The 13,740-nt window shown below is 37.9% G+C and overlaps 1 protein-coding gene across 2 annotated transcripts in view; it reads right to left on the bottom strand.

The window, feature by feature from the left end:
- Positions 1–316: 316 nt before the first annotated feature.
- The window catches only part of RHAG (Rh associated glycoprotein), a 29,750-nt gene continuing 16,326 nt past the window's right edge, over positions 317–13,740 (bottom strand). The window contains exons 3-10 of one of the 2 annotated variants that reach the window (XM_003254185.3): positions 13,251–13,401; positions 10,807–10,954; positions 9,889–10,055; positions 7,602–7,739; positions 6,225–6,346; positions 2,318–2,388; positions 2,016–2,089; positions 317–970 (exon numbers count right to left, since the gene is read on the bottom strand). In XM_003254185.3, the coding sequence (XP_003254233.1) occupies positions 896–970; positions 2,016–2,089; positions 2,318–2,388; positions 6,225–6,346; positions 7,602–7,739; positions 9,889–10,055; positions 10,807–10,954; positions 13,251–13,401 (946 nt within the window). In that variant the 3' untranslated portion in view covers positions 317–895. The remainder of the gene's footprint in view (positions 971–2,015; positions 2,090–2,317; positions 2,389–6,224; positions 6,347–7,601; positions 7,740–9,888; positions 10,056–10,806; positions 10,955–13,250; positions 13,402–13,740) is intronic. The other variant, XM_012510612.2, reaches the window with a different exon arrangement.

Genomic DNA, 13,740 nt, shown 5'->3' with positions numbered 1-13,740 from the left:
TGCAGTGAGCTGAGATTGCGCCACTGCACTCCAGCCTGGGTGAGAGAGCGAGACTCCGTCTCAAAAAAAAAAATAAAGAAAAAATAAGTTATTTGATTTTCTTAAAAATGATTTTTTGACGATGTCAGTTATCTTTTCTAAAATTTAACTTTTTACAACATTCTATAATGAGACATTAACTTGATTTTTTAAAAATAGCAAATACATGATAAATATTTAAATTGAGTGTGGACTATGACGTGTATGTGTGTGCGCATGTGTGCTTGTTACTGACATGAATTCCAACTACCAAAGAAAGGAGAGTCAAAGACTAATGTTTTATTTTATAACAACATTTAATTGTTGGACATTTTATACAAAATAGACTTTGATCAGATAGCATTTGAGCTCGTTGCAAATAGTAAACATGCGAAAGGAATTAAGAATAATATTCACGCAAGGATACAACATTATTAACTAGACTATTTTTAAAATAAAAAGCACTACCTAAAATCATCATATTACTACTTTACACACATGCATTTCTTTAATTTTTTTTACATAGATTTCTCACATCTATTCTTGCTTCATGGGTTTCAGTTTTATGATTTTTGGGATAGAAGACATAGTGTCTACATTAAGAAACTGACATGTTTACTCTGTATTTACTCACTGCCAAAAGCATTTTGGGAATCCTGGAGAATATCTATTTGATTATCTGTTTTATGAGTCACATTCCCTCAATTAATCATTGAAGGGCAAGAGACAGCATCAGACATAAGGACATTTTTACACTGGCCATTTGGGACTTAGGATCTATTCACTCTGGTCCATACTCTCTTTGATTACTGCCTTTTTGTTTATTTGGACTTGATTCTGGATAATGGTAAAGGAAGCTGGAGAGCAGGAATGGTGTTTAGACTTCAGGTTCCAGCTGGCTGTGGTCACCATGTCCATAGTATGGATTGTCAAGTTCTCTCACCCTAGGGACCTTTAAACAAACAAGTTTGAGGGTACTTAATAGTTTATTTCACTGTGCTTGTCAGAAGTTAGTATTGAAACAAAAATATTTTTGATAATTATTATTCAAGCTTGGAAAGAACTGGGAATAAAAATTGTTTGAGTTGAAGAAAAATAAAAGAATGAAACATTTATCTCACCCACCCTGACTACATTCCCGCTTTTCCAAACTCATTCTCTCTGAAATTTTGCTGAAAACACCCAAACATCTATCCCTCTCAAGCTTTGCAGGAAATAATTTGGGAAAAAGTATCAATAGAGTAAAGAGAAACTGGAGGATAGAAAGAGGCTGATGTTTTGTTATTCATAGGATCTCTTGATGTATACTCACTCAAATTCTTCAAGCTTATGTATTTCACTTGCTTTTGACTACTTTTACATATGGCATAGTTTAAAATTATGTTAAATTTCTTTTGTTTTTTGTTTTTAACCAAATAAACCTGTGGACTATATATGGTATAAAATCTCACACTATTTCTGAGAATTCATATTATTTTTATGAATAGCTTTTTGTAGCTCTCAGAGGAGTGAAACATTTGCTAACTAAATTCTTTTCTTTCTCTCTTTCTTTCTTTCTTTCTTTCTTCTTTCTTTCTTTATTTCTTCATTCATGTTTCTTTTTCTTTCCTTCTGCTTTAGAAAATACCATAACTTCTGATTTTATCTGGCTGGGCACATCATCTCAATTTCTCTCTATAAATAGGTAGTTCATTCAGTTTCTTTTCATTTATTTATTTTTTCTTTTACACTTGACATCCCATTGAAAGAAAAATTTTAAATTTATTATTTATAATTTTTGTAGAGAGTTGCCCAGGCTGGACCCAAACTCCTGGCATCAAACAATCCTCCAGCCTCAGCAGCCCGAAGTGCTGAGATTACATGTGTGAGCTACCTACCATGCCAGGCTAACTCAATTTCATCACACCTATGCCACACAGATATCTAGGCTTCAACTGAGTAAAGCTTTCACTAACGGAGTCATCGTTCACATTCTTGTTTAGAATACTGTACAGTACCTCCCAATAAACAGAATCATCATAGCAGTTCTGGTCAGTTGGCTGTCCCCAGAAAGGCAACTTTAGAATTAAACCTGTGATGGTAGAATGAAAATGAGTCATGTTGTGATGCTGAAGAGGAAAATCTACTTGCATAGTAGTTTATATACTATTATAAAGTCATCCCCTTTAAATGACGTAATTACTTTACTGCCAGAACTTTAGAACATTTTCAAATTTAGCAATTGACTTGCTCATTAATTATCTATTGTAAATAATCTGAGAGCATAAGATGCAGGGAAGTGTTCACTTTTTATGCTGACCTGTAATCAGACCTCCAACAACTGCTGTTCCGATAGAGGAACCCAGTGCAGCTGCCTGCATGGCCATAGACCTAAGGAAGCAAACAAAAAAGAATCAGTGTCTTTCCTGGATCTCAGCCAAACAAAGTCTCACCCACTGAGGGTGTAGATGACTGCCATCTTCAGGCCAGAGTGTAACATTACACACCAGCAAATTAAGCATTTGTTACAATTTTTCTTTCATATTCTTATTTTCTTTGAAACTCTTGAGCAGTGTTAGAAAATTCTAAGATACACCTTAAAGAAGAGAATCATCTTTTAATGTAAACTTTGGAAATAAGACTTTCCTTAGGAAGGGTTTAGCACTCTCAAAAAATTGATCCCTGATCTGATTCATTTAATAAATACTGAGTATCCACTCTCTGTCAGTTTCTTTTCTAGGAACAGAGGATAGAGTAATACATAAAACAACATGAGCTACTATCTCTCCTCACTCCATTCTAATGAAATAGTTATGATGAAATTAGAAAAATCTATCAATAAGTTCAGAAAAGCTAATTTCAGCATATATTGTAGAGATAGCTCATTGAAGATATTCAAGTATATCTCTGTATGTCATCTTAGAAGTCATTGCCTTAAACTGAAATTAGTAAAAGATAGTTTGTAATTTTGAGAATGAAAGAATGTGATAAAAGGCCACTGAAGTGCACAAAGGTGTTATATGAATGACAAATGACCTAGGAATGTGGGGATCTTCTTAGCACAGCAGCTTACTCATAGCAGACAATAAAGAGTTGTTGAAAGACTGAATGAGTGACTCCAATGAATAAAAAAATTGGAAAATGAGAGTTTTTTTGGTATTCCAGTCTCATCATCCAAGGGAGAGGATGCACTAGACTCAGATTCCTTTTTTTTCTCCTTATTTGAAGGGTTTAAATAATATATAAAAAAAACTGCACAAGTAACATATCATTGTGAAAACATTAGAAACTGCAAATAACAAAAAGAAGCAGAAAAGTTTAATATCCCTCAGATTGTATCAGAATAAAAATGTAAAATAAAAACATGTATTTTTATAAAAATGCAATCTTACTATATTACTTATTTTCACATTAAATATGTTTTAGGGGTCTGTTTATGTGAGTCAGTGTAGATCTGGACCATAGTTTGAATTGCTACAGGGGGTTACACTGTGCAAAGTACTGGTTTCTTCCAGTGTTTCATATTTTTAAAAATGCTGTGAGAACATCTCCTCTGAACATGCTTATGAACTTGTCTGATTATTTTCCTAATATAAAACCTATCTAGAAATGAGAATATTAGTAAAAGGCTACAGATACCTCTTTTTATTGAGACGGAGTCTTTCTCTGTTGCCAGGCTGGAGTGAAGTGAGGTGATCTCAGCGTTCAAGCAATTCTCCTGACTCAGCCTTGCAAGTAGCTGGGATTATAGGCACCCACCACCATGCCGGGTACTTTTTGTATTTTTAGTAGCGATGGGGTTTCACCATATTGGCCAGGCTGGTCTCAAACTCCTGACCTCAGATGATCCACCTGCCTTGGCCTCCCAAAGTGCTAGGATTACAGCCTTGAGCCACCGCGCCCGGTCTATATACTTCTTAAGAACTTTTCCAAATAGAAAATTGTACAATTTATATTCCAATTTTTTACTTTAGCCATTATTCAGTATTATTATTATTAATTGATTCATACTTTATCACTTTGATTTATTTTAATTTGCATTTCTTTGATTATGAGTGAAGTTGAGTATTTTATATATATTTATTTGATTTTCTTCTTTCGTAAATTTCCTGTTAATTTTACAGGAATTTGCCAAGATCTTTTACAAGGTCATAAAAGATATTTTTGATAACAAGTGTTCTGTGATCAAATAAACTTGGAAAACACTGACTTATACAAAATTAACAGCATTACTAGAGTTATGCTGCTATAATTTGCAAAAATGTCCCTTAAGAATATTAACTTTCCCTTGTTCTACGCTTACCAAAAACCCGATTTGCATTTTAATATTCTGAATAGACACATGTAAGTAGTTTGGTTCTCAGGTGGTATTTTATTTGATGTGAGATAAGTAAATTTTACCGAAGTGAATGGACCTTCAAGGCTTGCCCGCCTTCCTCTCTTCTGATATTCCTCTACCTCCTACCCCCACCAGTGAATAAATTGAGATGTTTCTAAACCTGCATTTCCAAGGACCAGACCCTCAACCATGAGACTTACCCAATGTCTGACCACCCAGTGAGGCCTCCCCTTTGAGAGCCAGATAGATTTGTTTTATTGCATCTGTGAAACTGGTCTAGGCATGATGCTCAAGAATTCTTAATCATAGGCACCTCTTAGTGTGTTTGCACAGTGTATGCACACTCCAACACTGAGGAATTGAGCTCATTCACACATGCTTTTATCATGCTTAATTTGCATTAAAATATTTTAGTGTTTGATCTCTACAGTCTCAGGAAATGAAAAAGATGTGCATATTCTGGAGTTGTCTTCTAAATTTGCAAAAAGGGTTAAAAAATACAGAAGAAATGTGTCAACTGTACACATGAAGAAGGAAGCAAACTACTTAGTAGGAAATATGATTAAATGCGTTTTTCAAGTATTATTATTGATCTCGACAGGGTTAAATTTTAATCTCCTAAAACCGAAGATAAGATTTTTCTTTTTAAATTATGCACCTCTAGTTAGTGGTCATTCAGACATTTCTAGACACACATTTCCCTCTTCTTCATGCTTTTAATTGGATTTAAAAATTGAGCATTCTGCTATGCAGCCATAAAAAAAAATGAGTTAATGTCCTTTGCAGGGACATAGATGAAGCTGGAAACCATCATTCTCAGCACACTAACACAGGAACAGAAAACCAAATACTGCATGTTCTCACTTATAAGTGGGAGTTGAACAATGAGAACACATGGACACAGGGAGGAGAACATCACACAGCCCGGCCTGTTGAGGGGTGGGGTACAAGGGGAGGGAGAGCATTAGGACAAATACCTAATGCACACGGGGCTTAAAACCTAGATGACTGGCTGATGGGTGCAGCAAACCACCATGGCACATGTATACCTATGTAATAAACCTGCACGTTCTGCACATGTATCCCAGAACTTAAAGTACACACAATTTAAAAAAATTGAGCATTCTGCTTTCTCTTTATTTACTCTGCGTGATCTGGACTCTATGATCTTCTCAGCTTTTTCACACGGATGACATTCATACCAAATTGTTCCAATATTGTGGCATCCCTTCCACTCTCCGGGGTTCGCTTGATAGTTGTTTTTCCTCTGGTCATTTAAGTAAACATTTATACCCAACTTAGGGAAGAATCTACGTCTGATAGAGCTAGAAGGGATTTTGGAGAATAAATACTCCAGTCTTCTTATTTTACAGAGGAGAAGACTGAAAACCGGAAATGCTGAGTGATACCTCAGAGGTCACATAACTAGTTAGTAGCAGAGTTTGGGCCATATACTAGCGTTGTTGATTCTGCAGAACCAACTGCTTTCTGTATTATTCCAACTCATCCTTCTTTGTGTGGATTGGATGGAACTGACTGTTCAGCTCATCATATGTGCCTCCTCCTCCATTTTGGAGAGATCAAGAAAAAGACTAAGCCTTCTATAATCTGACTGTGATTATCAAATTTCCCTGTCTGTTAGGAGACAGTTGTTTCTGGTAAAGACATTTAAAATAACATTTTTAATTTTTTAAATTAACAATTTCAGTTAAGATGCCTCTTCCAATATAATTTTATTCTAATGATCTTCTCTCAGGTGCATCTCTTTGGCTCCAGTAAAGACAATACAAACCATGGCCAGAACTACTAAAATGAAAACTCTCCCATTTCTCAGTGAGAGAAAACATCATGGGACCACAGGGGCTGAAAAACCCATTCTTTTACTCACATGTTGGAGGCGCCCATTGCTACTGCCACAATGCCTGCAAGGCCTCCTACTACACCAGGTAAGCCGTGGAGGTTATGGACCCCACATGTATCATGGATCCTCAGTTTAGTAGTAAAAAGTGGCTAAAATTATAAAAGGAGGAAGGTTTATTATTTTGTTAAACGTATCGAACTCTAGAACTGAAACAGCTGTAGCTGAGCTCTATTCTCCCATGAAGAAGAATTATTTTATAAATAATTTTTTATGTATATTTAAGGTATACAACACAATGTTATGAGATACATATAGAGAGAAAAAGGTCACTATAGTGAAGAATATTAACATCTCCAATGTCTTACATAGTTACTTTTTTTTTGTTTTTTTTTGTAGTAAGAGTAGCTAAAAATCTCCTCATTTAGAATAAATTCTATGTACAGATATACAGTACAATTTTACTACCTATAATCCTCATGCTGTGCATTAGCACTCTAGGCGTGTTCCTCCTGTATTTATGCTACTTTGCATTCTCTGAACTACATCTCCCCATTTCCTTCTCCACCCAGAAGAAATTTTATGTAGAGCACAGTTCTCCGTCCATATCTGAAGTCCACTTAAAGTTAAAGGATTTGAATGTATAGTTGTGGCAAAATTGCCCATTTCAGTCTTCAGTGGATGGGTTTGAAGGGAGTCATTTCACATCCTACTCCTTCTCACCTACTGATGACATCCTAAATCTCTCTCTCTCTTTTTTTTTTTCTTTTGAGATGGAGTCTCACTCCGTTGCCCAGGCTGGAGGGTAATGGCACCATCTTGGCTCACTGCAACCTCTGCCTCCCGGGTTCAAGTGATTCTCCTGCCTCAGCCTCCCCAGTAGCTGGGATTATAGGCACCCGCCACCATGCCCAGCTAATTTTTGTATTATTATTATTTTTTTTAGTAGAGATGGGGGTTTCACCATGTTGGTCAGGCTCGTCTCGAATTCCTGACCTCAGGTGATCCGCCTGCCTCAGCCTCCCAAAGTGCTGGGATTATAGCTGTGAGCCACCATGCTTGGCTGACATCCTAAATCTCTTAAAAGAGCAGAGTCCTTAATTACATAAGACAAATAACAACAACAACTTCAATGGAACAGCCCCAAAGGAAAGTAATGCCCATGTACTTAACATTTAATTCAAACTAAATTATAAATAATTGATATAGGATTCTTTCCTGTTACACAGAAGTCAGGGCAGAGTAGAACCACTGAACCACTGAAATGGGAGTGGTATTTCCAAAAAGAAGGCAAATGGCCTCCAAATAAAAATGTTTATCAAATAAAAATAGCTTTTTTCTGCTGGTGGGACGTGAGAAAAAATGGTGCAGATTCAGAGTTTGACTCAGAGCATCTGCTGTACTTACAGTCAGGAACTTGTATCCAAACACAGAGACCATTCCTGCAATGCTCCCAATGATCATAGAACCGAATGGGTGAATTGCCATATCCGCACAAGTGCCCACAGCCACTCCTCCAGCAAGGGTGGCATTCTGAATGTGAACCTGTGTGAGCGTCAGAAACATAAATGAGGTGAGCTGGATGATGGAGAATTCAGAAGGATCAGAGGATTCTAGAGTTCAAGAGACCCATATCACATTCTTCAGTTGAAAGGGCTATTGGGTCTTTTTCAAAAAGAGGGTTGTTTGGATTTATAGAAGGCCTTTCTTTCAAGAAGTTGACATTTGGTATCTTTCTTGCCAGTCCATTGGTAGTGAATTAGTAATCAGCTTAACTCATTAAGGCCAGTGGTGGAAGGCATTTGAGAAAATCAAAAGATGTTGTAGTGGGAGGGTAGGAGTGTTTAGAGCAAATATTCTCACAATGTTTTGTCTATTTATGCAGTTTTTGGAACACATTTGTGGTTATCATGAACCAAAACATGACTGTGGCCACCGTGTGTTTTGTAGTCTATGATATTCCAATATTCAAAGAGGAAATGTAGAGACATTGAAATGTACACATTACATATGAAAGACAATAGTTTTTGCAAACGTCACTGGATTGAGGACATTTGAGGATGAAGGAAAGAGGAATTGATTTTTTTTTTTTTTTTTTTTTGAGATGGAGTCTTGCTCTGTCTCCCAGGCTGGAGTGCAGTGGCGCGATCTTGGCTCACTGCAACTTTCACCTCCTGGGTTCAAGTGATTCTCCTGCCTCAGCCTCCCTAGTAGCTGGGATTACAGGTGCACACCACCATGTCCAGCTAATTTTTGTATTTTTAGTAGAGATGGGGTTTCGCCACGTTGGCCAGGCTGTTCTGGAATTCCTGACCTCAGGTGATCCACCCACCTTGGCCTCCCAAAGCACTGGGATTACAGGCATGAGCCACTGTGCCCGGCCAGGAATCAATTTTTGTTTAGCAGAATTTCTCAGAAAAATTGCAGTCTGGCTGTTCTGTCTGAGAAGCAGAGGTCATCGTACTTTTAAAAGAGAAACACTGAACTGTGCGATTTTTTCTTTTCATTGTTTAATGACCTCTCATGAGACAATTTGTGGAGAAATAAGATACATGTCCTCAGCTATGCTTAAAAAATAAATTACAATAGCATTTTCCTCCCCACTCCACCCCACCTGCCCCACCCAGCTAGGAAGGTAGACTGGCTGATCTGAGGGTTACTCCTTTACTGGTGTTTCTCTAGCTCATAGGCAAGAAACTCAAGAGACCAATTTGGGGGAATTTAAAAAATATGTTATTTTGAACTAATTGCAGACACATAAAAGTTGTAAAAATGCTACAGAATGTTTCCATATGTCTCTTGTCCAGTTTCTCAAATGAGATGTTAATCTTACATAACCATGGAAAGGAAATTAGCATTGATAAAATACTGTTAAAGACATTTGAATTTCACCATTATTCCCACTGAAATTTTTTCTAGTATCCTACTGAAGATCCCACATTGCATTTAGTTGTTATTTCTTTGAGAGGAATGTTTGCAGCTGGGAGAATAGAATCAGTGTGCATCATCCCACTCTCTTTTTCTGCTGTTTGATAAACCTTGTTTCTAAGAAATCTTTTCTCAGAACTTGGGAGCAGTTAACTCTATTATTAAAGAAATATACCTCAAATCAAAGATTTTTACAAGACTACCTTCATTCTCTACTAGACCACAAATTCCTTGAGAATATTTTTTAATCTTCCAGGATAAAAATTTTCTTTTCTTTTTTTTTTCTTTGTGAGATGCAGTTTTGCTCTTGTTGCCTAGTCTGGAGTGCAATGGCACGATCTCAGCTCACTGCAACCTCCACCTCCCAGGTTCAAGTGATTCTCCTGCCTCAGCCTCCCGATTAGCTGGGATGACAGGTGTCTGCCACCACGCCTGGCTAATTTTTGTGTGTGTGTATTTTTAGTAGTCACAGGGTTTCTCCATGTTGGCCAGGCTTGTCTTGAACTCCTGACCTCAGGTAATCCCCCTGCCTAGGCCTCCCAAAGTGCCGGGATTACAGGCATGAGCCACTGCGCCCAGCCCAGGGTACAGATTTGATGAATAAGTGAATTAATGAATAAATGTTGCTGTTTTTAAAACATTCTACAAGGTCTGCTTCTAATTTGTCTTGAGAGTTCAGCAGTGATGCAGAAATTACCTACTACTTATCTGAGCAAATGTCAGTGTTGTGAAGCAAAATTTCCATAAGGGTTAAGGTGGCACTTACCATGTTGAGCTTGCCTCGGTGCTCCACTAGGCTGGAGAAGGCAAAGGCTGTGAGCACACAGGCAGCGAGAGAGAAGTACGTGTTTACAATGGCCCTGCACTGTTTGTCTCCAGGTTCAGCAATGGCCGAGTTAAAGCTGGGCCAAAACACCCACAGAAAGAGAGTCCCTGTAGTGAACCAAAAGAGGGGATGTTAGTTCTGAATATGGAAGACAGTCCAGAGGATGCAGTTTGCTTTATTTATTTATTTATTTATTTTTGAGATGGAGTTTCCCTCTGTCGCCCAGGCTGGAGTGCAGTGGCTTGATCTCTGCTCACTGCAACTTTCACCTCCCAGGTTCAAGCAATTCTTCTGCTTCAGCCTCCTGAGTAGCTGGGATTACAGGTGCGGGCTACCATGCCCATCTAATTTTTTTTTTGTATTTTTAGTAGAGACGGGGTTTCAGCATGTTGGTCAGGCTGGTCTCGAACTCCCGACCTCGTGATCCACCCGCCTCGGCCTCCCAAAGTGCTGGGATTACAGGCGTGAGCCACCGCGCCCAGCCTGGAGCATGTAGTTTCCTTTGGCCACTGACAATGTCTCTGTTTAGTCTTGATTATCTACAGTTAAGAGAAAAGAGGAGAATTGAGCCAGCATAAAGTAGTATGCAAAAGATGCTCATTTTTTCAAAGTTTAATTAAATTTATTATTATTATTATTATTTTTTAGAGATGGAGTCTCACTATGTTACCCAGGCTGGACTCAAACTCCTGGGCTCAAGTAATCCCACCTCAGCCTCCTGAGTAGCTGAGGCTACAGTCGTTCACTACCATGCCTGGCTTGGATGTTCTCTTTGAGCATCTCACACCTGTGTTGAAGTTAACCTTCCCTGGTGCCTTTTCAAATGGATAAGATTCAAGCAAGTTTATCCACACTCACCAATCATTGCAAACAAGTCTGAGCAGTATGTGGACTCTTCATTTTTATGCCCCCTTCTCAGTCCAGATCGATACAAGATGCCTGCTACAGCCAAGCCAAAGTAGGCCCCAAAGGCATGGATCGTCATTGATGCTCCAATGTCAGAGGCCTGAAGGGACAAAATAGCATTCATATAAATAGAGGTAAACCTGAGACTCATTCATGGGAGGAAAGTCAATGAAAGAATTGTATTGTTGGTTAAACAACTTAAAAAAATTAAAGAGGGACAGAAAGATTGTGTCAGAGAAAGGGGGGTAAAACAGGGAGTAAAATAGAAATAGCACAGAATTTGGAGCCATACAGAACTGACTTTCAATCCTAGGTCAGTTACTTCCTTGCGATATGACTTTAGACAAATTGTTAAACATCTCTGATCTAAGGGTTCTGTAAAATGGGGAAATATTACCCACTCTCAACAGAGTTTGTGGTGAGACTTAGATAAGATCATATTTCTAAAGTGCTAGTTCCCTGGTGGGCACACAAGACAGGCAAGTTTACTTCTCTAGGTGATGGAGATTTTGAGTGAAATATGTATTGCTCAGCCTGGCATGGGGGTGCACGCCTTGTAGTCCCAGCTACTGGGGAGGCTGAGGCAGGAGAATGACTTGAGCCTAGGAGTTTGAGGTTACAGTGAGCTATGATCGTCACATTGCACTCCAGCCTAGGTGACAAAGCAAGAACTAATCTCAAAAAAAAAAAAAAAAAAAAAAGATACTGCTTGTGATACAAAACGAAGATGATATGTTCACTTGAAATTGCAGTTAAAGCTCACTTAATTGTAACTCAAGACTTGAAATTCAAAAAACCAGAGTTTTTACCCATATTTTTTTAATTCTGCTCTATGATGACCTGAAAACCAGCTGAGGTCCCAGATTCATTTGAAGAGATTTAGATTCCTCTTTAGGATATGATGTGGATTTGACCCAGTTTTCTACATTTCCTTCCTCTAGAGGGACTACTCAGAGGGTCAAATTGTACTTATAGACAGTAAGATGACACACATCTATTTATGAAAGATTTTCAAATTTAAGTAAAAAGGGTCTCCTAGTTGTTGTTCCTTTGTTTACTAGACATAGACAGACCCAGTCCCCTTGAAGATCCACACTTGGTTGTAATGAGTCAAATATCTTCCCAGCATATATGATCTATCTAGCAATCTTTAGCCTTCCAGCAACACTTAGTCCCTTCCCAGCTGGGAAACATTGCCTTGCTTCACCAGGTGGCTTCAGGAAGATGGGAGGTGGTGATTAATCATGCTTGGACTTTCCAAATACCATGTGAGTCTGTGCTTATCTTGAAATGCTCACATATTTGTAGGCGAAATGACCTTCTTGGTTTTTCCCTTTGGAACCATCAAATAAGTCTTCATTCAGCAAGCACACAGAGTTTACAGAGTCTTTATTAATCTGACCCACTTACTTTGGTGGTTTCATCTGGTATCGGTCAAGTCCTTTCACCTTACTCTAAAAGTTTTCTTTTAGTTCCTCATCACCAATTCAAGACTGGTTGTTGTTACCTTGGCTTAAAGAACGTTTCTCCCCATTAGTTACTTGAAAACTTCTAGGTATCTTTCAGGTCCAGTGTAACTGTCACTTACTCAGGGAACCCCTCCTTGACTCTACAATCTAAACTAATCTTCCAGTTACACTTTCTCATAGACCTACCCTACATATTTTTCGTAGCATGTATTGCAATTTATAATAACATTTGTGTGTTTGTGTCTTTGGGTGGGTGGATGAATGTGTAATTCTTTATTTGGTTTCTGTCTCTCCCACTAGAGTGTAAGCTCTATAAAAACAGGAACTTTCATATTTTGTCTGTCATTGAGTCCCCAACATCTAGAAAGTTATCAAAAATATTTGCAGTTGAATTAATGTTAATAGAAATATACACAAAATAACAAAGTACTAGAGAGTGCCCCCAAATGTTCTTTATTTATTTATTATTCCTGGGGGGAATCAATGAAATATTTGTGGAGAAAAAAGTTTGACTGACGCCTTAACAAAAACCACAACAAGGCTTTATATAGGGCTATTCACCTAGTAGTAAAAATATAAAAAAGGAATTGATCATTGATAGGAAAAAGAAGAGTTGAGGAATTAGAAAAATTTGGAGGTGAATTCAGACGCTGGCAAGCCATTCAGCATCTGTGATAATCAGTTTTTATGGTGTATATATGATAATAAAAATAATACCTACCATGCAGTGTTGTTGTGAAGATGAAATAAGATAATGTTTACAAAACTAGTTTACAGTAGGCACTCAGTAAATGATGGTTATTGTTACTATTTGCTATGGTATCATTCTCACCAAGATTTGCCCCCATACACTGTAGACACCCGTTGTTTTTTTGTAGCCAGAACTGATGCCCAAAGCTAGGAAAGTACAAATTTTCTAACTCTTACCTTAAATATTTCACCAACCAGATATTCATTGCCGGCAAAGAAAGCAATTTCTATAATTGTCATGATCAGCATTTGGGTGGGGCTCGTTTTTCCCAGGACAGCTCCAAAAGATATCAGAACTGTGACTGTACTGAAGTCTGCATTTATCATGCTGAAGGGAAACAAGAATAAATTGAAGAGTAATGCACACCCAACATAAAACTGACCAAAGTGCAATCCCATCTCCCACCAGGCCCATCCAGTGCTTCCCAGCCTTACTCATCATCTCCCATTTCCTTACTCCTCCTCTTTTTGACCAGACACTCTTTGGTTGCTCTAATGTATATATTTTAACTTATCTTTTATCTCATTTAGGGTTTTACTTTATATTCGTTGATCTAATAAGTGAATTATTTCCTGGGGTGTGTGTTTACTATTGCACAACAAGAATACATGTTTACATTTTAGAAACAATCTGAAAAATAACTAATGGGAAATTTTTGCTCCCTGT

Source organism: Nomascus leucogenys, chromosome 22a, assembly GCF_006542625.1.
Source record: "Nomascus leucogenys isolate Asia chromosome 22a, Asia_NLE_v1, whole genome shotgun sequence".
Taxonomy (NCBI): Eukaryota; Metazoa; Chordata; class Mammalia; order Primates; family Hylobatidae; genus Nomascus; species Nomascus leucogenys.
This window is presented reverse-complemented; position numbering and strand designations above follow the sequence as displayed.